Here is a 23716-nt window from a genome sequence, read left to right on the forward strand (position 1 = left end):
TCCTGTTCGGTTTAGGGCATGACGCCAAGAGACTTTTCTTTCAGTTGTGCCATGATACAGGTGTGTACTGATTTTCGTGCATGTACGTCAAACCGTATCGTGGGGCTTGAGGCACAAAGTTTTCAAGGGGGCGCTGTTGAGCCATTTTGCCACGCCCATTAATGTAAACCATTAAATATCAAATTTTTCGCCAGGCCTGACTTGGGTGCAAAATTTGGTGACTTTTTGGGCACGTTTAGGGGGGCAAAAAGGCCCTCCTTTCGTCAGAAGAACGAAAGAAAAAAGAAAGAAAAAAAAAAGAAAAAAAAAAAATTCCTACAGATACAATAGGGCCTTCGCACTGAAGGTGCTCGGGCCCTAATAACCGTTTTGAAGCCGTCCACACGCTTTACCGTACAACGCGCTGTAGACGCGCAATCGATTTCCAAGCGCAGATACCGCGACTGCGCCTCTCCGAAGCGTAGATGGCGTGACCGCAGTCGAATTTAATAAAGATAATACATCGCTTATAATGTCTACTCACTGTATAATTATTGAAGTGAAGACAATGTAATTTGAATAACCTCCTGTAGCTCTGAAAAAGCTTAATTTGTAAGGTTAAATTACAATTATTACAAAAAGACAGAGGCATTCAGTAGGCAAATAAACTTGAGTACCAATACCGAGGATAATTAGGTATTTCAAACAAATCATCAAATACATATTAGAAATCTACCTAATGAATATAGCTTAAAATAACTCCACTCTCCCTCGAAAAGTCTGCAACATGCAGTTGTTTACTATTTTAAAAAATGTTAACCAATAGAAATGACACATTTCCAACATCCCTGAAAGTGTTTTTTCTGCATTTCTACATGTATAGCTTCCTGGTGCAGGGCTTCCTTCTTGACGTGTACTGTTGTGCTTAAGTTTCAGGTTTCAGCTGTCCAGTTGATGCCCTTTCAGTATTTCAGAACACCTGTCAAACTTTGAACGCACCATCTGCAGGAAATATTAAATAATCAAAATGAGCAACCCTTTAACGCCTTATATACTAAATAATACACAGAAAATCTTATAAAATAGGATACATTAAGTATTCATAGGCCTTGTAAGGCTTTTTTTTAGTGTGTTTGAGTGTGGAGGCCACTGAAGGAATGATGTGCAGATGCTGCCACCTAGAGGTTGAAGATGGTACTGTGCACAGATTCATGTTAATGTTTTTATGTCTATGTCTCTATTATATTATACCTTTTTATATTAATTATATTAAAACTCTTAAATTTCCTCCACAGATTCATTTTTAAAGCTGTCTTAAATGGCAAATCCTATCCACAAGGTGTGGGGAAGACCAAGCAGGATGCCAAACTAAATGCAGCTCAGAATGCCATAAAATGTTTGTACGAGGATGACAATCAGGACAAAGTAAGTTTATTGCTCCTCTCCGCCCAACCAGAGCATGTAAAAGAGTAAAAGGCAAGTGTTTATTTAATGTTGATGTATTATCTTAACAGAGTGAACATGCAAAAGAAGCTTCTGCATCAGTGTCTTGTGCAAATGTCAACTTCATTGGTTGGCTCAATCAATATAGTCAGAAAAAAGGGGTGACCCCAAAGCCTGTGGAGAGCTTTAGACCTGGAAAACGCGGTGCAGCATAGTAAGTCTCTCCTGTGCATCTTGTTAATCATATTCACAACTTGGAATTCATCAAGCACTTTTTTGTTTATAATTAGTTGGTGTAAGTTTGTGGTTGGTGACAAGGAGTACCCAGAGGTCTCAGGAAAAAACAAGAGGGAGGCCAAAGAGCAGCCAAACTGGTTTATGACATACTATGTAGCAGTAACACCGAAGAGGTATGTGTATATATACACAAACCCCCAGGTCTAAAACATTCTCTATAGACCACATTCCCTTTTATTAATCTCAAATATGTCCTGTTTTTATTTCTAGACTGCAGATGTATCAAGTCAACAAAATATGAATTTAAGTAAAACTGCTGCAGACATGTGGTGAGTGAATCACAGGGGCATTAGTTTTTACCTGTGCCATCTTCAGCACATCTTCATCAGCGTTGCATGTTAACTACAGCACTTGTTAATTGTTTGTTAATTACAGCACTGACACAAACACCTGGGGTTTTAGCACTGAAGACAGTAGCCGCACGGAGACTAATTTCATTGGAATCATAAACCACTACTGTCAGAAGAAGCAGTTGAGTTTTACGTACATTGAAGTGAAAAGAGAAGGTCCTCCTCATTGCCTCCAGTGAGTATGAGTTTTTACCCTGGAAAGTTTCTGTTGTCAGTATACTACCTTGCGACTGATGTGGGCCAGTATTGTGTAAAGACAAACAGTTTCTTCTGTTTTCTGTACACAGATTTTTCTACAGTTTAAAAATAGACAATAAGGAATACCCCATTGGTGAGGGTGGGAATTCGAAGGTGGCCAAACAAAAGGCGGCTCAACTGGCCTGGTCTGCTCTCCAGGAACAGTCAGACTGGGACAGCAAGGTATAGGAGATGTTCTGAGTCATAAAATTGTCAAATATCAACTGGCACAACGGTGCATGGAAATCACATTTGCACAATATTATATTGCATACTTTTTTATTTGTGCATTTCAGGTGTCCATCAGGTCAACAATGTCTGAAGACAATGTAACATCTACATCTTCAGAGCAAAGTTCATCAGAGTAAGGCACTCATGGATGTAGAATTAAACACCGTGACTGTATAACTGTATTACCAGTTGAAAGTGCTGAAGACGCTGTACTTACTTCCCTTACTGATGCATCTTCTGTTTTTAGGAACTTGAATAATCCATTAGCAAACAACATGGAAGAGAGAAAAAGTGAATCCATCATATTTGCTGATTCATCTAATGTCCAGGTCTGTCTACTCATAATTAATCCTTAACATATGTTGAGACTGCATGCCACAATAAAAGATCTGAATATTTCTCCTGTGCTCTGGAGACGCCATATCTGGAGAGTATTTATTGATCAGTGTAGTTAATGATACTGAATAACTGCAGTGGGAAAAAAAATAGGGTTCAGCTAACATTAAGGAATGTATAGTAATTAAAATAAAACCAAATCCACCATTACTTTGGAAATATAATACATCCATAATAACTAAATACATTTTGTGCATTTTAGGCACCCCAGGCTGGAGAAAATACACCATCTCCCCTGTAAGACTTTCTTTAGTGACACTAACATGGAAACAGATTGTTAAGTATGATAAACAGTGCTGTGGAACAATCATTTCTTGCTTTTTTTCCTTGAAGAGGGTCTGAAATGTCGCCAATGAGCCCGTCAACCAGTACTAGTGACTCTGCAATGGAGACTGGGTCGTCTCATCATTCCAGCAATAAGGTTTGTTATTTTTCTCAAAAATGTTGTAAAGGTCAGACATGGAAAATAAGGTTCATCATTGTTGATTCTCAATAATAATGCTATTTTTAAATCCGTCAAGACATTTTTAAATGTAAAAATGAGACAAAGTTGCTGTCAAAAATCGACGTTTAGTATTTGGACCTTGCGTCTCTGGATGTCACGACTTTAGGATGTAGGACCCAGATGCAGGAGACTGAGGCGGCAGGAGAGCCAAACCAACGTGATTTATTTAAACTAAAAACGCTGCTGAGCAGGATTGCAAGACAAAAACAAAAGCCCAAACTTGACAAAACCAGAAACAAACTACACAGAACCAGGACGGAGTACGTGAACAAAACAGTAACCATGGCAAGAAACAGTACGGACCAGCTGAGGGGAAGGGAAAGACAAGACGAGATATACTCACTTGGCTGACAAGACACAGGCGCAAACAATCAGGGCAGATGGGACAGAACTAAAACACAAGGACACAGACTTTCAAAATAAAACAGGAACAGATGTAAACCCAAACCGTGACTGGAGGGTTTGGACACCCTGAAATACAGTAGCTACAAAGGGGTTGCAAACATCCTCATGGCAAATTAATTTGCAGTCACTAGCAGTTGCACAATTAAGTAGTCCAAATAAATGTCATTTTCATTCTCATTTTTTATACCTTCTGTAGCAAGCTCGTTGCCACTGGGGCCGACCGACAGGACAGAGGACACGGGGTTTAGTAAAGGGACCGTTTTATTCAATCACTCACGTGCACCAGCACTTCCAGCAGAGACCCCTTTGTTGCTGTGCAGCCACGCCTTATGAAGGCAGGTAGGGTGGAGAGGTTGATTGGACACACCTGTGCCCAATCACCTGAGTGGCTGCACCTCCACCCTGCCACACCTTCCAAACAATGTGACGCAGCAACTCCCAAATCTTAATAATATTACAAAAGACAAATAAGACATGCCTCTTTTTCTGTTATTGCATTCTTTGAAATACACAAATCTAGATGACTGTAAAATAATTCATCAATAGAAATATTTATGTACAATACAAAAAGCCTTCAAATCAAATAAAAGAGCGATAGCTCATTTATATTTTGATAGTACCCGATTTATGATTTATGTCACTGTGTCACTCATGTGACGTGGAAGTTGTGAAAATAAAAAAAAATGAAATAAAAAAAGTCCCCATTAAAAACATGAATATAAACTAGAAAAATAACTTAAATGTAATTAAAAGAAGCATCTCTTTTGTCTTTTGTGAAAACACAATTCTGCTGAGGTCACATGGCGTAGATGCTAATAAAAAATTACATGAAAATGAATAAAAATCTAACATTTTCTTCCAAAATTGAAACATCAAATAGGAAAGCCCTCAAATGCATTTTGTGTAGTTACAATTCGGCTCAAGTTTGGAGTCATTGGACCAAATGGTTTGGCAGTTATTAAATTATTCTGTGTGAACAAGCAGCCAAAACTGGTATTTTGAAATGAGAATTAATATCTTTTATCTCTTTTTTTGAAAAATACCTATGATGTTTTTTTTTAATCCACAAGTTTATCAATCTTCAAGTCACTGTAGCTGTTTACTAATACTTCTAGTAATTTTTGCCAATAAGTGAAGACATGCTGTTGTAGAATCAGAATCAGAATCAGAATCATCTTTATTGGCCAGGTTCGAACATTGTCCAACAAGGAATTTGACTCCGGTAATTTCGCTCTTTGGTATTACAAATAAACAAATAAACAATAAACAAGTGTGGTATTTCTATGTACAGTATAAACATTTTAAAGGTGCAGCAGTTTGAGGTAATGACTTTTTAGAAGGACAGTTCTGAATAAAAATAAGAATAAGAATAACCTATTTACTATTTACAATTTTAACAGACAAATTATGCAAAAAATACAAAAAATTATACAAAAGAAATACAAAAGTGAGAGGTGCAGCAGAGTGAGGCAGGCATGATTATTAAAGAGGGTCCTGGATGATTTTTATTGCACGTGTTTGGTTACTCTGAGACTGTTAGTTGTGAGAGTTCATCAGAACAACCGCTTGCGGGAAGAAACTGTCCTTGTGTCTGGAGGTTCTGGCGCACAGAGCTCTGTAGCGCCCTCCAGAGGGGAGGAGTTGGAACAGGCGGTGTCCCAGGTGTGAGGGGTCGGCAGAGATTCGACCTGCTCATTTCCTGGTCCTGGACCGGTACAGGTCCTGGATAGATGGGAGATTAGTCCCAACTATCCTCTCTGCAGACCTGATTGTCCGCTGCAGTCTGTGCCTGTCCAGTTTGGTGGCTGATCCAAACCAGACAGTGATGGAAGAGCAGAGAACAGACTGGATTATTATGGCAGTGTAGAAGGTGATCAACAGCTGCTGTGGCAGGTTAAACTTCCTGAGCTGCCGCAGGAAGTACAACCCTTGCTGCGCCTTCTTTCTTACGGAGTTGATGTGGGTGGACCACTTCAGGTCCCGGGAGATGGTGGATCCCAGGAACCTGAAGGAGTCTGTGGTGGAGACGGTGCTGTTGAGGATGGTGAGGGGGGGGAGTGGCGGTGGGTTTTTCCTGAAGTCCACTGTCATCTCCACAGTCTTTTGTACAGACTCACTCGGCACTTTAAAACCTAATTTTGTACATTTCCGGTCTACATTTTATTCTACTGTTTATACTTTTTATTGTTTATACATTTCATTTTATTTTATCTCTTATCTCTTATATATTTGTTTTTATATTTGTATTGTGTTGCACCAATCCCCATAACAATTTCCTCGTGTGAAAACTTGGCAATAAACCCTTTTCTGATTCTGATTTCTGATTGAGCGGGTTGAGCTCCAGGTGGTTCCGACTGCACCAGTGGACCAGCTGATCCACCTCCTGTCTGTACGCGGACTCGTCACCCTCCCGGATCAGGCCGATGACGGTGGTGTCGTCCGCGTACTTCAGGAGCTTCACAGACGAGTCCCCTGAAGTGCAGTTGTTAGTATAGAGCAGGGGTCACCAATCCTGGTCCTCGAGGGCCGGTGTCCCTGCAGGTTTTAGATGTTTCCCTGCTTCATTGCACCATGATACAAGGAGCTGTGTCATCAACAGAACTATCCAGACTTTGATGACAAACTGGTGACGATGATTAATTAGAATCAGGTGTGTTAAGGCAGGGAAACATCTAAAACATGCAGGACACCGGCCCTCGAGGACCAGGGTTGGTGACCCCTGGTATAGAGGGAGAAGAGCAGTGGTGAGAGGACGCACCCCTGGGGGGCGCCAGTGCTGATGGTCCGGGTGCTGGATGTGATGCTCCCCAGCCTCACCTGCTGCCTCCTGTCACTCAGGACGCTGGTGATCCACTGACAGGTGGAGGCAGGCACGGTGAGCTGGGTGAGCTTCTGGTGGAGGATTGCAGGAGCGATCGTGTTGAACGCCGAGCTGAAGTCCATGAACAGGATCCTCGCATAAGTCCCTGAGGTGTCGAGATGACGCAGGATGTGGTGCAGTCCTATGTTGACTGCGTCATCCACCGACCTGTTTGCCCAGTAGGCAAACTGCAGGGGGTCGAGCAGGGAGCCTGTGGTGTCCTTCAGGTGGCTCAACACCAGCCGCTCAAAGGTCTTCATGACCACAGACGTCAGGGCGACAGGCCTGTAGTCATTTAGTCCTGTGATGGTGGGTTTCTTGGGAACTTGGATGATGGTGGAGTGTTTGAGGAATGAGGGCACCTCACACAGCTCCAGGGACCGGTTGAAGATCCGTGTGAAGGTGGGAGCCAGCTGTTCGGCGCAGGCTCTCAGGCAGGAGGGGGACACGCCGTCCGGGCCTGGAACCTTCCTGATCTTCTGCCGCTGGAATAGCCGACACACCTCCTCCTCACAGATCCTGGGTGTCGGGTGGGGGGAGGGGGGTCGACAGAGGTGGGGGGGGTTGGCTGTGGTGAGGTGTGAAAAGGCGGGCAGTGGGGGGGGTGATGATGATGATGATGATGATGATGATGATGATGATGATGATGATGAGCCGTTGGCCATGTCATCGAACTGGCAGTAAAAACTGTTCAGCTTGAGGTTGCCTGCAGGGCGTGTAGCTGTTCTATTGAGCCCCGTGATGTTCTGCAGACCTCTCCACACAGAAGAGGGGTCAGGGTTGGCAGAGAGACGATTCTGCAGCCGTTCACCGTAGGATCGCTTCGCTTTCCTGATCTCCCTCGTCAGCGTGTTTGGCCTGTTTGAACAGGGCTCGGTCACCGCTCTTGTAGGCATCCTCCTTGTCTCGGCGCAGCTTCCTGAGGTTCGATGTGAACCAGGCCTTGTTGTTACTTTTTTTTTTTTTTTTTTTTCAGAAAGGCTTCCGCTGTAGCTTTTCATGCCTCATGGAGCTGGGCTCGAAAACGATTGCCCTTTTTAACAATTCATTTTGACATTTTAAATCATTTTATGTTTTATTTTATTCTCTTAGAATGATGCCAAAAAGGAAAGTCTGGACAATGCAAGAACTACGCAGTCAAAGTACGGAGAACTTTAAAACAGCACTGCGAGGATGTGGTTGAGAACCAGGCATTGCGTTTACCTTCATGCCTAAACAGTTTCATCACTATCTGCAGATTTACTTCAGATTTTGACGACATTGAAAGGCTGGGCAAAGGAGGTTTCGGCCATGTTTACAAAGCAAGAGAAAAGCTGGTGGACAAGGACTTTGCTGTCAAGATTGTCCGTGGTACAAAGTAAGTGAAGGATGCAGTTTTGTTTCGCAGAATACAAACAGTAATATTTAGCGAATAGATGCGTTGCAAGGATTGTTTGAGTGTTTTATCAGTTATTTTTGTTATAATCCTTTCAACAGGAAGGCTCTGCGAGAGGTGACTGCCTTATCAGACCTCCAACACACCAACATTGTTAGATACTACAATTGTTGGATGGAGGACTCAAAATACGAAGATTATAGCTCCAGCTCCTCTGAGTAAGTCTCATCTTCTCATGAGATGTTACTGTATTTTATTTACAGAGTAACAGCCATGTCCCTTTTGTACTTTCTTGTGTAGGTCTAAAAGTAACTCATGTCAAAAGTACCTCTACATTAAGATGGAATTATGCAACTCTGGAACACTTAGAGACTGGATTAACAAAAAGAATAAAGATAGTCTGCAAGATACTCAGAGAAGAACAGAAAGTCTTCCTGTTGCTCAACAAATAGTGAAAGGAGTCGAGTACATCCACTCCTGCCACCGCATTCACAGGGACCTGAAGGTGAGCCTTGGTCTTTTCTACAGTTTAGTAGGTTTATGCAGAAAACGTATGAATCCAGTACAACATATTGAACTTGTTTTTGTTTCACTGTGTACAAAGATAATTTAAGTACCGGTAGCTTGTTTTTAACTGTTTTTCATTGCTGTTCTTACTTTTCAATGGCCAGCCCCCCAATATCATGTTTGGAAAGGATGGAGTGGTGAAGATTGGGGACTTTGGTTTGGTCACTACGGAGATCGAGGAGGACGATGAAAACCTGATGAGTAGAACAAAAAAAACAGGAACCAGGACTTATATGCCCCCTGAACAAGTGAGACTGTTTACTGAATGACACAAATATCTCATTTTTTAAATGCAGGTGTTTGTATTTTTAAACTCACAGAGTAGGCCACTAAGTTAAAATATTTCAGCAATCCAGCTGTTAATTATCGTTTTATAGTTCAGTTCCAGAAATATGCAAATATCCCTTTTACCTTCACTGAAAATATATGAACTATATTTCTATTACAGATGACTAATACATACAACCATAAAGTGGACATGTTTGCTTTGGGGCTGATCTTCTTTGAACTCCTTTGGAAAATTTCTACTGGCCACGAAAGAGCAGATGTGAGTCTAACATAAAGACAAGGTGTCAGAAAAGTTTAATATGAATCGAATAAGTTCATATTCAGATTATTTGTAGTTATAAGTAAACTCCTTAATATATTTTCTTTTAGAGTAATGTTTGCTGTCCATGTGAAATTAATCAGCATGTATTAATGTTTAGTTTAAAAAAAACAACAAAAATCTCCCATCTAAATTTTCATTTTCTTACTGTTTCTTTAAATTATTACTTGCACAAACAACACTCTTCTTCCTCTGCTCCCTTCTGTCGTCATCACAGCAAGTCATTCATCTCCATGTACTCCCTCCTATCCTCTGCATTCTCTTCTCCCACACCAACAACCTCATGTCTTCCTTCACTACATCCATATATCTCCTCTTTATCTCCTCCCTTCACTATCCCTCCTCTGTACTGTCCAAACCATCTCAATCTGTCCTCTCTGACTTTATCTCCAAAACATCTGACATGTACCGTTGCGTAAACTATGCTAAAAATCCTCTTATTCTTTCATAAATGCTTATTTTCCAGATATGGAAGGATGCAAGAAAAAGGACGTTTCCCAAAGAATTCTCAAGGGCTTTTCCCCAAGAGGTGGCCAGCTTTGTTTGTCTGACAAATAAATGCTAATATTAGTTAAAATAAAATTGCAAATATTAAAGCTGATACACAGATCTCAACCCATTTCACTCACTCTCTTTTTTTTCTTTTCTCGTTTTAAAGTTCCTAATAATTAAATCGCTGCTTTGTGAGAAGCCACAAGACCGACTTGAAGCAAGTCGAGTCAAGGAGGAGCTGGACAAGTGTGTATTAGATGTTCAAGGAAGCAAAGAACATGAGAATCGCACAGTCTGACTCAGGTCTTAAAGAGCAGAATGAGCACTTGAAGGCCTTTTTATTGTTTAATGACTTTTTTTCCTTTTAACTGCTTGGAAGCACTTTTATTCCGTTACAGTTTTACGTTGAGGATGATGCAATGAATGAAAAAGTATTAAAAAAATGTTTTTTAAATCACACTGTAGGCTAATAGGATTTTAACATCACTCCTATGTATTGTGTCATAAAGTAATCATGTTTATGTCATTTTTAATCATTTTTAGTCATCTTTATTCTGCTCTGCAAATCTCCACTTTTGTGATCCATTTATTTGTCTTTGTGTGAACTGTTACTGGGACTGTACTTTTTTTAATTATTTGTTACATATAACATTGCAAACATGAATTCATTGTAAATTAAAAATTATTTACAGTCATAAAGAGAAATTTTAGACATTTTAAGTATTTGTGAATACTACATGCCTTATTAAATTCACTGACATGGCAACATCTTATTGTAAATTGTCAACAAATTTACTTTAAATATGTCAAGTAACAGTGTAAAAAAACAATTGTTCTCCAGGTCAAAGTGGTTGTTACAGACTTGCATGCAAAAGTATTTCAATTTGCCTTCAGATTCGAGAAGAAAAAAATGTCTTCCTTACAACAGAGCAGGAATAAAGCTATTAAAAACCATGCCCATATATGATTTAATGATAAATATCTCCAAGTAAGGTGGTGGCTGCAACTTCACTGTTTGGAAGAAACATACTTCCATGAGGTTATAATTGTAATTTTCATGTATTTGCAGTATTAATCTTATAAATCATGTATGGAATAAGGACCAAAAAATTGTATTCATAATGCATTCAGCTTACACTGACATCTGTGTGATTGTTTGAATAAGGAGTGACAAAACTTCTGGTTTTTTTTTTATTATTGATGCAAACTACAATAAAAAGTGAGAAACTGGGCTGGTTGGTAGATGTTCAGTGATGGTATCAGTTACAAAGCCCTCTGGTGGACATACGACTTCATGTTATCAGTCTGGATCAGTGATTTTAAGTATGAATATGCCCATTTAGGGTGTTTTTGAGCTTTTGTAATGATTTATGGATTCCTTGTGCCAGGATTATGGAAATTGGCGGTGAAAATGTTTTGTCTGAAAACAAAAAAGAAAAGAAATACAGGTTTAAAATCTGACAAACGTCTCTTGGAGTAAAGGCCTGAAAGTGTCAAGGCAGATTAGTCCACAATCTTGCAAAGAGCTGATGTCGGGGAGTAGTTTTTATTGATGAAACTTTTCCCTGTAGTCAAGCAGGGAAAGATGAAAGTAAGAATTGAGAAAGAGACCCAAGGCTAAGGTGCCTGGAAGCAGATTGATCTCATCAGTGGAAATCCCTGACAAGCTGCTGGACAGCATATTATAGGTCGGTCATTTACCATATAGGAGCGTAGGCGATGGAAAGGGAGGACAAACCAGACTGGGTGCCACATGTTTTAATTTTCAAATGTAAAAAGTGGCGTCAACACCAGAATTGATGTCAAAGAAATCAATAAAACATGGATGGAGCATTTTGGAATGATGAAAGAGGTGGGTATTTAAAAAGTAAAAGTGTCCCCAACCAGCCATGGCTGTATAATCCCTCTGTAAAGTTCAGCATCTGCATGGCCTTCCATTGGGGATGAATTGCTAAGATTTTTACGATTCCAATTCCCTTTTCGATTCTGCTTAACGATTCGGTTCTTTATCAATTCCCTTATCGATTCTCATTTGGAAAAAGGGTTACATGCTGCGTGCGCAAATGTTTTGGCATGTTGGGATTATTTCCAACGTGGGTGACGTCATTTGTGCCCATTGGAATCGAAAAGGGAGTTGTTTGCATTTTTTAATTAACTTTGAATTCATTCATTTATGTACTACTCTCCCTACTTCTGTTAAGTTTACTGAAATTAATAACAATATTAGTTTAATCTGATTCATTATTTATCTATTTTAAGATACATATATATTGGAGCGCTTGTCTGTCTTGTCCTTGAATATAATTTCTTTTCAATAAAAAAAGGGAGTCGTTTGCAAGATTTGCAAGCGATTTCAAGGAATTGAAATACTGGGAACCGGTTCTGATCAAGAAGGGGTGATGCCAGATTTTTAGTGTGTTCGTGAACTTATTTGGCTCTTCCTCACTTCATCCCATGACATATACAAGGATTTCGGTTTGCTGAAAAAAAGAGGAATTTATGAATCTATGAAGCCATCTAAGATCTTCAATAAAGAAATACATGAGCAATGTCATGCAACCCACACACTAAAAGTGTATGGTCACTAAGGGGTTAACGCTGTGCGAGTCATTCTTTTTGATCCTCGGCAGCACCCGTTGGAACGGCAGATCCCGCCCTCCGCTGGTGTGTCTTGTAATTAACGGGCACGCGGGAGAAAGGAAAAAAAGGAGAGTGTCCAATGCATGTGAACGGGAAGGTGAAATGAGTGCAGGTGAAATTATAAAGGAAAAAACGATAGAAGAGACGATAAAGAGTGCGGGAGGGAGTGCTGCATGGTGCAGTATTGCTGAAAGAATTGGTTAAATTGACAGAAGAACTCCGACTGGTTTTTTGAGACCCCCTTCTATTGCATGAGGGAAGACTTCGGCTGTGATGGCGAGTCAGACCCACGGACGATGCGTTGCGGACTACTGGAGGTTCCTGCCAGTAGACTGGCCAGCTGCTGCAGGGATTGACAAGATCAGCTTGAACTCAGGATTTCCCAGCTAAGGAAATACCGTAACACCTACACTTATACCTACCCGGGTAGTGTACATACATACAAGACACGGAAAAGAACAAGAAACCAAAAGAACATTTACCAGTACAAAAAGAACTGGAAAAATCTCAGAAGGGAATTCTTTATTTTATTTTTATTTTTTTAAGAAAAGAGCTCTATTTTATTTTGGGGTATTTATTCTTTTTTCAGTCACTGTAAGTGTGATTTATATTTTGTTTTGTGTTACTACAATAAACTTGTCAGTTGTTTACGATACATTATATTCTTTCTTGCTCCTCGAAGAAGTGCGCAGGCAGCCTTGAAGTCCGTGACCCATCAAAACGTGAGTGGAAAAACTTTTCCTGTATCTCTCACTCACGATCACACACACGCAGCTAATGTTATTCAGTCAATTCAGTATTAGGACATGTATTGTAAAAGCCTTTATTTTAATTGGGCTATTTTTAAACACACACACGCACGCACGCACACACACACACACACACCTATATGTTAAATCACTTTGTCCATTCAGTCACACACAATTCAGTATTAATTGACATAATTGTAAAAGCATATATTTCAATCATGGATTATTTACATTCACGCGCGCGCACACACACACACGTTAAAACCCTAAATCCCATAAAATTTAACACATAGACAGGGGAAGTGGTTTGAGGAAGCTTCTGAGGCAGGGCGTTGGTGGCGGTGGAAGACGTGGCTGATTGTAATCAACTGAACCGTGAGTGTAGGATGGTTGAATGTTCGGAGGGAGGGTCTGAAGAGGATATGCACTGGCGTATTGCATCAAACTGAAGAAGGAAAAGACAGGGCTAAGATAGATAGAAGCGAATCTTGGTCAGATCAAAGTGGTACAGAGGAAGTGGGCATGAGAAAGAATGGAAAGTCATTATTTTGTTCGGAAAAGAGACGGGGCACTTCCGTCCTGTTCGAATGACTAAATCTATGGAAAAAGAAATTGGAAAGATACGTTTTGCCAAATTCCTTAACAATCGCAGAGTACTTATTTCAACCATGAGCAAGCAGCAACAGGACAAACAAATTCTCAACATAAACACGCTTGACGGAGTAAAGATCAAAACTGAGAGGGGTAATTACTAATGTGCCGCTAGAAATGTCTGAGGAGGAAGTCAAGAAAGAAATAAGAGGAGGGAAAGTACTGGACATCAAGAGGCTTCAGACTAATAAAGACGGGCTGAAGAAAGAAAGTTTGTCAATGCTAATACAGTTTGAGGACACGCTTCCCAAAGAGGTCAGAATGGGATGGATCAATTGTAAAGTAAGAGAGTATATCAAAGCCATTATCAGATGCTTCAAATGTCAAAGAATGGGGCATATAGCCCAACAGTGCCGTGGTAAGCAAAGATATGCAAAATGTGGAAAGGATATGCAAAATGTGGAAAGGAACAGGTGTGGTCACAGCCGTACGTGAGAACAGTAGTGTCGCTTCCACACAAGACTACTGAACTACCGTATCAGTGATGTCTGATATGTGCCAGGCTGTGATGTCAATATCACCATTGTTCTGTCCCAGGAAAAGTCTGGGCCCCATGGAGTTCAATCAACTTACTCTATCCCTGTGATGATAGGTAACAGAAAACATATCAAACTGGTCATAAATGAAAAAAGTTCAATTAAATCTGCCAATCTGTTGAGTATAGCAGGGGTTCTTAACCTTTCTGACCTTGGGGCCCAATTTTTTCAGTACAGAGTGGCCCGGGGCCCATTAAATATAAACACTGTATAGCAGGGGTATTCAACTAAAACTTTAAGAGGTCCATTTAGAGAAAATTTACTCAAGCGAAGGTCCAGAACATCATTATATATATATATATATATATATATATATATATATATATATATATATATATATATATATATATATATATATATATATATATATATATATATATATATATATATGTGTGTGTGTGTGTGTGTGTGTGTGTGTGTGTGTGTGTATATTCAAGTAGCCTCATAGTTGTATCAACATCTGCGACTGTTATATTAAAAAAAGTACATATTTGCCAATTAACATGTTTAACTTGAATTAAACATATTTTTTTCTCTTAACAATAAAGTAAATTTATTTTATTTTTCAAATGCTATCTTATATTATTTCTCTACCAGCAGTTTGAATTTCCCCTTTTCTTTGTTAATTGTCTCAACACATTTTTATACTAAATTAATATAAACACATCTTAACAATTTAACAGTTCTGCAGTTTTTCTTTCTTCCCCTCTTATAATCTTATGCCCCCACTTTCTGTTGTTCAGTGAGAGAACTGAGCTCTAACTTCTCCTGTCAGGACTTTAAATCTGGGCTGGATGGTGTCAGGTTCTCATATGCATGTGGAGGTGCTCATTGATGAGCCTGAAACGATATTTAGTTTTAATTATGTTCACTGTGGAGAAAGCTGCTTCACAGCTGTATCTGGACCCAAACATGGGCAGGATGTTTTAAGATGGTCAGTTTATTTTTCTGTGACTTCAGTTCAGACTTGAGTGGATATGTTTGATGAAAAACTTTGTGTTTTGTTTCAGTGGCGTTTCACTTTCGCACTTTGAACGCCACGGTCTCTGAACGTATGAGACACTGGTTTTGTCCCAGTGGGAAGACTGAACAGGATGAATTTGTCCATTCCGGGTTGCATATTTAAAAATACAGCGAGGACAAAACTTAGTTTGATTTTACTTTAAGTTATTTACATTAATAAGTTGTCAGGACTCAGTGTGTCGGGTTCATCCGAGCCTGATCAGCTGCGACGGGCACAGCCCGCACCGCAGCTCTCTGGTCGCGCTGCAGCGAGTCACTTTCCGATGCTTTTTCGAAAGCTCGAACAGTCCAGTCCAGCAGACACGACAGCCCACGCATCTACATCTACCATCCTTCAGCAGTAACGACGGAGCCGCGGCCCGAGCGGCAGCCTCAGCCGACCTCCCCGGCCGCGGGGACGCGCCGGGATAAATGATCACGCCGCGCTCGCTTGCTCTGGGCGCAGACCCAAGTAATCGATCCCTAATCCTGGCGGATCTAAACCTACTCTGTGCAAAATGAAGGATTTTCTCTGTAAAGACACACCATTTCTCTTACTATTACACGTACAGCTAGCTGAGTGTCTTCTTCTCCTCATTTGGTTGGGAGTTGCTATGCAGTTCCGCGGCCCTCGCGGCCCACACGTACAAAACTGAATTTTTTTTGGCGGCCCACTAGATGGCGCTCGCGGCCCAAGTGTGGGCCGCGGCCCTATGGTTAAGAATCACTGGAGTATAGCATGTCATCCTCGAAATGATCAATTCCCTTATCGATTCTCATTTGGAAAAAGGGTTACATGCTGCGTGCGCAAATGTTTTGGCATGTTGGGATTATTTCCAACGTGGGTGACGTCATTTGTGCCCATTGGAATCGAAAAGGGAGTTGTTTGCATTTTTTAATTAACTTTGAATTTATTCATTTATGTACTACTCTCCCTACTTCTGTTAAGTTTACTGAAATTAATAACAATATTAGTTTAATCTGATTCATTATTTATCTATTTTAAGATACATATATATTGGAGCGCTTGTCTGTCTTGTCCTTGAATATAATTTCTTTTCAATAAAAAAAGGGAGTCGTTTGCAAGATTTGCAAGCGATTTCAAGGAATTGAAATACTGGGAACCGGTTCTGATCAAGAAGGGGTGATGCCAGATTTTTAGTGTGTTCGTGAACTTATTTGGCTCTTCCTCACTTCATCCCATGACATATACAAGGATTTCGGTTTGCTGAAAAAAAGAGGAATTTATGAATCTATGAAGCCATCTAAGATCTTCAATAAAGAAATACATGAGCAATGTCATGTAACCCACACACTAAAAGTGTATGGTCACTAAGGGGTTAACGCTGCGCGAGTCATTCTTTTTGATCCTCGGCAGCACCCGTTGGAACGGCAGATCCCGCCCTCCGCTGGTGTGTCTTGTAATTAACGGGCACGCGGGAGAAAGGAAAAAAAGGAGAGTGTCCAATGCATGTGAACGGGAAGGTGAAATGAGTGCAGGTGAAATTATAATGGAAAAAACGATAGAAGAGACGATAAAGAGTGCGGGAGGGAGTGCTGCATGGTGCAGTATTGCTGAAAGAATTGGTTAAATTGACAGAAGAACTCCGACTGGTTTTTTGAGACCCCCTTCTATTGCATGAGAGAAGACTTCGGCTGTGATGGCGAGTCAGACCCACGGACGATGCGTTGGAGGTTCCTGCCAGTAGACTGGCCAGCTGCTGCAGGGATTGACAAGATCAGCTTGAACTCAGGATTTCTCAGCTAAGGAAATACCGTAACACCTACACTTATACCTACCCGGGTAGTGTACATACATACAAGACACGGAAAAGAACAAGAAACTCCAAAAGAACATTTACCAGTACAAAAAGAACTGGAAAAATCTCAGAAGGGAATTCTTTATTTTATTTTTATTTTTTTTAAGAAAAGAGCTCTATTTTATTTTGGGGTATTTATTCTTTTTTCAGTCACTGTAAGTGTGATTTATATTTTGTTTTGTGTTACTACAATAAACTTGTCAGTTGTTTACGATACATTATATTCTTTCTTGCTCCTCAGAACCTAGATCTTCATAGCCTATACCTTTTTGTTTTGCAATCTTATAAGTACAAGTGCTACAGTCACTTTTGGTTTTACTGAACTTACTAATTTATTGAAAGAGGTGGGGCCGTAAATGCTCGTTTCCCTACGTATGGTGTAAAGCCAGCCTCCAGCCTCCAGCCCCTGTTGAACGGAAACTGATGTTACTTCCGCGCTGACATCAGTACGCACGCACGCACGCACGCACGCACGCACGCACGCACGCACTATGAAGTACTATTAGCGTCTTTAATAGAGGAGCCGCGCGCAGCAGCGTGTGTGTGCACGCGTGAATAACATAGAGAATTTTGTTACACGTGCGTGCGTGCGTGCATTGTTACGTACGCAGACTACATCACGCGTAACAAGAAGCTGCGTGCTACACTAACAGCGTGTGCATGTCTGTCTGTCACTGTTAGAAGATTTCTTTTACGCGATCACACACACGTGCATTCGCATTCTCTGACTGTTCGCAACCGGAAGTACATTTCCTCGGTGCGCAACAGACGCATCACTTAAACGTGTCGTGTAGTTTCTCTGTGTTCCATTTTCATCCAGTATATGGTGCTATCGAGTCAATAATAGGCACAACTGTCCTTAAAATGAATAAAGAAGGAAAGTAAGACAGCTTCCTTTGCTGGGCTAGAGAAGCTTAGGTAGCGTGCAGTAGCACATGGCTACTTAATATGCAGAATTACATCATTCTGCATTCTGCACTGCAGGAAGTAGGGGTCCTGGGGGTGCGGCAGCACCCCCTCCTCTTGGTACAGCACCCCCTCCCCCAGCTCCCGCCCCCCCTCCAGACAGGAGGGAGGGATGATGGAAAAATAAAATAAAATAAAACCTGTCACATTATTCAAATAAATAAAAAGTTGGCATAGGCTACTGTATTTTATAGTTATGACGGGCTGTTATGACGGGCTGCTGTGCCAGTGTGCCACTGTATAGGCCTAGCCAGGGCTTAATTTGAGGGGGAGCAAGCCGGAGCGCGCTCCGGCAAACCTGTAACAAATAAATATATACTTTTACGCACCGCTGCGCGCTCATATCAATTCCAAAAACACATAACAGCACAACGGCATAATGGTAAACGTTATACAAGTAGTAAATCTATGTGGCTTAAAAAGTACAGTTGGGTTGCTTAATGTGTCTCACACAGCACATCTGTGTGTGTGTGCTGTTTTATGTTTCTTCGTTCCATGCGTAAAAGCCAAAAGCGCACTGGAAATGGGCAATCTCCAGCTCTGTCTGTGTAAATGTAGGCACCATATGCTTGTTTTACTCCCTTTGGGCCCGATTTACTAAAGGTTTGCGTGCGTAAAAACCTGTGCAAACTTGACAGCACCCGCAAACCAATGTGCAAGCTGATCTACTAACAGCGTGCAAAGACGACTGCGTCTCTGAAATGCGCAAAATTGCACACGCAATCCATTTAGTACTTTTGCCCTGATGAATAATCAATATGGGGCGTACCCGGCAGAAATCCTAAATACTGGGAGGGGAAAATGCAAATATGTCCATTTACCACGCGCAATGAGATTTACCAAGCCTGAAAGTAATTGCGCGTATTGTGATTGCGTCTGTATTTAATACGTTCGAAAGGAAGGTGCTAATCTGCTGCTGCTGTTATTGTGGCAAGGAGGCGACATCCAAAATCAAAGAATACGTAGAGAGAGAGTCTTTATTCTGCTGCATGCTATTTTAAAAATGGTTGCACAAGTTTTATTAAAGGCCACTTTTTCTTTAGTTCTCCGCCTTATATCTTGCCACCTTCTCTTATTGTGCCCCCCTCCACTCGTCCACAAGCAGGCCAAGCCTTTGTGCCAAAACTTTGTATTTTATTGATTACTTATCTTATTGAACGTGAAATCATCCTTCGTAAATTACATTTAATTAAAACCCGTGCTTATTAATCACAAAACACAGTTTAAACATCATGACCAAATCCGCTCCGACCCGGTGTGTCAGGATCAGCGCTGACAGACTGCAGCTTCGCCTGAATTATGGTTCTGCGTTAAATCGACGGCCATATGATGGTCCCGTCTGTCACACATTTACTGTCAGTGTTTGCTATATAATATATAATATTTGCAATATATTGTGGACATCTGAATAAAAACTTAACTCATAAATAGATGAATCAAAGCGCTCTCCAGCTCTGTGTCTGATGTCTTTTTCTCCTCAGATCATTCCGAGCACCGCCGGGTCACGCAAACCCGACCAATTCAATATTAAAATCAAATTCGGTCCTGTGGCCCGTTTTTCTATTTCGTATTTTTGATCTGTGCCTAAAATTGAAATATGAAAAACCAGACGTTTTTCCGTTTTTTGTGTTAAATTTCTTTGCTGTAGTTCATGAATGTGTTTATTTGCCTCTTCCACTAATATCTCTAACTTCAACTCGTCAAATTTCATTTTGCGCTTGTGACTTGTGACTGTGCTTTCCATCCACTCTCCATGGCGCAGAGTTTGCGCTCGCAAACCTTAAGACACGCAACACCTCATTTAAATACTGCTGTTTGCACCTGTTATCAATTGCGCACGCAATCTTAGTTGATCACCCGCAAAACTCACGCAAACCACACGCAAACAGCACGCGCAAACTTTTTCAGTGCACACGCAATTTAGTACTCTTTATTTAGGATCTTAGTAAATCGGGCCCTTTGAGTAGGAACCATTCTCTTGCATTGCCCCGTTATCAAAATATATGCCTAGGCCCAGTGCTTAATTTGTAAAGTGGGAAGTCCCGGAGCGCAGAGGATGAGTGCGGTGCGAGAGGAAAAAAAAGCGCCACACACACACACACACACACACACACACACACACACACACACACACACACACACACACACACACACACACACACACACACACACACACACACACACACACACACACACACACACACACACACACACACACACACACACACACACAGAGCTGGAGATTGCCCATCTCCAGTGCGCTTTTGGCTTTTACGCATGGAACGAAAAAACAGCACACACACACAGATGCGCTGTGTGAGACACATTAAGCAACCCAACTGTACTTTTTAAGCCACATAGATTTACTACTTGTATAACGTTTACCATTATGCCGTTGTGCTGTTTATTGTGTTTTTGGAATTGATATGAGCGCGCAGCGGTGCGTAAAAGTATATATTTATTTGTTACAGGTTTGCCGGAGCGCGCTCCGGCTTGCTCCCCCTCAAATTAAGCCCTGGCTAGGCCTATACATTGGCACACTGGCACAGCAGCCCGTCATAACAGCCCGTCATAACTATAAAATACAACGCCAACTTTTTATTTATTTGAATAATGTGACAGGTTTTATTTTATTTTATTTTTCCATCATCCCTCCCTCCTGTCTGGAGGGGGGGCGGGAGCTGGGGGAGGGAGTGCGGTACCAAGAGGAGGGGGTGCTGCCGCACCCCCAGGACCCCTACTTCCCGCAGTGCAGAATGCAGAATGATGTCATTCTGCATATTAAGTAGCCATGTGCTACTGCACGCTACCTAAGCTTCTCTAGCCCAGCAAAGGAAGCTGTCTTACTTTCCTTCTTTATTCATTTAAGGACAGTTGTGCCTATTATTGACTCGATAGCACCATATACTGGATGAAAATGGAACACAGAGAAACTACACGACACGTTTAAAGGTGACCTATTATGGCATTTAATGTATATTTTAAACAGGCCTTGAATGTCTTAAAAACAATCTAAAGCTTGTTTTTTCTACATAAATCATAAATCCAGCCTGTGGGCCCTGTCACTAGTTTTACCGCTTCTAACCTCTTTTTCTGCGCCTCATTTTTAGGGAAGGGGGGGGTATGATAATGAGGCTCTGTGCTGATTGGCTCCCTGAATGACGTGTAGCAGGGGAGGAGCATAAACCTCGCTCCGCCAGAGCAGCCCGAGCCTGTAAATTATCACAACACTGAATTTTCACAAATGGAAACTTTATTGTTAAAAAAATAAAATATGAGTTGTATATAAATAACATTTATGCACTGTTTCAGCCGGATCTGCCCGGCGGATGCTGAACGCTGGCCCCGGAGCCACGCCGGGCGCCCAGCATGGCTCCGCGGAGCCATGCTGGGCGCCCGGTGTGGCTCCGGGGCGCATCGCCCGTTATCGGGGATCAAACCGACAGATTTCGCTGAAAATCTCGTAGGGTGAAGCTAGTCCTGCCTGGGACAGACCCCCAAGGACCCAGCTCTCAAACCACCCGGGAACCTGGATGATTTAACCTGGATCCGCGGCGCCGCGTCAGACTGGCTGAAGGAAGCCCTGCTCCAGCAGCGGAGAGAGCTGGTTGTGGGCGTGGTTTCAGCAGCGGAGGCCGAACCTCTGGAAATCTGCTCCCGTCGTGACGTCACGACGGGAGCAGATTCTAAATGGCTCAAAAAAAACCACGTGACACTGGGGGACTCTGGCCGGCGGGAGTCAGAGACCTTGCAGAAATTCATGGTATTTTATCTTCCCTGTGCTGGCAGGGTGAGGGGAGACCACTTTATATATGTTAAAACAAGAAAAAACGTGTTTTTCATAATAGGTCACCTTTAAGTGATGCGTCTGTTGCGCACCGAGGAAATGTACTTCCGGTTGCGAACAGTCAGAGAATGCGAACGCACGTGTGTGTGATCGCGTAAAAGAAATCTTCTAACAGTGACAGACAGACATGCACACGCTGTTAGTGTAGCACGCAGCTTCTTGTTACGCGTGATGTAGTCTGCGTACGTAACAATGCACACACGCACGCACGTGTAACAAAAATGTTCTATCATCTTCATGCGTGCGTTCATGCGTGCGTTCGCAAAAAACTTGTAAATGTTACACGTAGTCACTACGCGTACTGTGATCACGCGTGTGCAGCAGTCATTACGCATGAACGTGCGCGTACACGCGTGACCGTTATAAATCAATGGGGAAACTACATTACATGTTACCCGTTGCTTTGCTGCACAGGCGTCAAAGCACGCGCGAGTGACACGCTCAGTCGACAGGTGCGCACGCATTATGACTCGTATGGAACTTCATACACGCACGCACGCACGCACGCACGCACGCGCGCACGCACGCAAGCACGCACGCACGCACTATGAAGTACTATTAGCGTCTTTAATAGAGGAGCCACGCGCAGCAGCGTGTGTGTGCACGCGTGAATAACATAGAGAATTTTGTTACACGTGCGTGCGTGCGTGCATTGTTACGTACGCAGACTACATCACGCGTAACAAGAAGCTGCGTACTACACTAACAGCGTGTGCATGTCTGTCTGTCACTGTTAGAAGATTTCTTTTACGCGATCACACACACGTGCGTTCGCATTCTCTGACTGTTCGCAACCGGAAGTACATTTCCTCGGTGCGCAACAGACGCGTCACATAAGCGTGTCGTGTAGTTTCTCTGTGTTCCATTTTCATCCAGTATATGGTGCTATCGAGTCAATAATAGGCACAACTGTCCTTAAATGAATAAAGAAGGAAAGTAAGACAGCTTCCTTTGTTGGACCAGAGAAGCTTAGGTAGCGTGCAGTAGCACATGGCTACTTAATATGCAGAATGACATCATTCTGCATTCTGCACTGGGAAGTAGGGGTGCTGGGGGTGCGGCAGCACCCCCTCCTCTTGGTACCGCACCCCCTCCCCCAGCTCCCGCCCCCCCTCCAGACAGGAGGGAGGGATGATGAAAAAATAAAATAAAATAAAACCTGTCGCATTATTCAAATAAATAAAAGGTTGGCGTAGGCTACTTATGACGGGCTGTTATGACGGGCTGCTGTGCCAGTGTGCCACTGTATAGGCCTAGCCAGGGCTTAATTTGAGGGGGAGCAAGCCGGAGCGCGCTCCGGCAAACCTGTAAATATATACTTTTACGCACCGCTGCGCGCTCATATCAATTCCAAAAACACAATAAACAGCACAACGGCTTAATGGTAAACGTTATACATCTATGTGGCTTAAAAAGTACAGTTGGGTTGCTTAATGTGTGTCACACAGCGCATCTGTGTGTGTGTGTGAGTATTATTTTGGTTATTTTACCCTAATTTAATGGATCTTATTGAGGGAAATGCATGAACCATATGCTTGTTTTACTTCCTTTGAGTAATAAAACCACCAATTCTCTTGCATTGCCCCGTTATCAAAATATATGCTTAATTTGTAAAGTGGGAGGTCCCGGAGCGCAGAGGATGAGTGCGGTGCGAGAGAAAAAAAAAGCGCCCCCCACACACACACACACACACACACACACACACACACACACACACACACACACACACACACACACACACACACACACAGCTGGAGATTG

The 23716-nt window shown here is 41.9% G+C and overlaps 2 protein-coding genes across 2 annotated transcripts in view; both read left to right on the forward strand.

Moving 5' to 3' along the window:
• Positions 1-464: 464 nt before the first annotated feature.
• On the forward strand, positions 465-10202 carry LOC133464092 (interferon-induced, double-stranded RNA-activated protein kinase-like). Its single transcript, XM_061746071.1, is given in 20 exon segments — positions 465-469; positions 1275-1404; positions 1494-1636; positions 1713-1783; positions 1786-1832; positions 1930-1988; positions 2095-2244; positions 2357-2489; positions 2603-2670; positions 2785-2866; positions 3136-3170; positions 3267-3354; positions 7796-7845; positions 7941-8060; positions 8180-8296; positions 8379-8583; positions 8750-8893; positions 9094-9192; positions 9719-9781; positions 9911-10202. Coding segments are annotated over 20 exon segments (1941 nt in total). The 3' UTR covers positions 10043-10202.
• A 7076-nt stretch (positions 10203-17278) lies between these two features.
• Positions 17279-23716, forward strand: part of LOC133464174 (eukaryotic translation initiation factor 2-alpha kinase 3-like) — a 39430-nt gene continuing 32992 nt past the window's right edge. Inside the window, exon 1 of the mRNA XM_061746213.1 lies at positions 17279-17297. The gene's annotated coding sequence lies outside the window, so the exon portion shown is untranslated. The remainder of the gene's footprint in view (positions 17298-23716) is intronic.

Source organism: Cololabis saira, chromosome 17 (assembly GCF_033807715.1).
Source record: "Cololabis saira isolate AMF1-May2022 chromosome 17, fColSai1.1, whole genome shotgun sequence".
Lineage (NCBI taxonomy): Eukaryota > Metazoa > Chordata > Actinopteri > Beloniformes > Belonidae > Cololabis > Cololabis saira.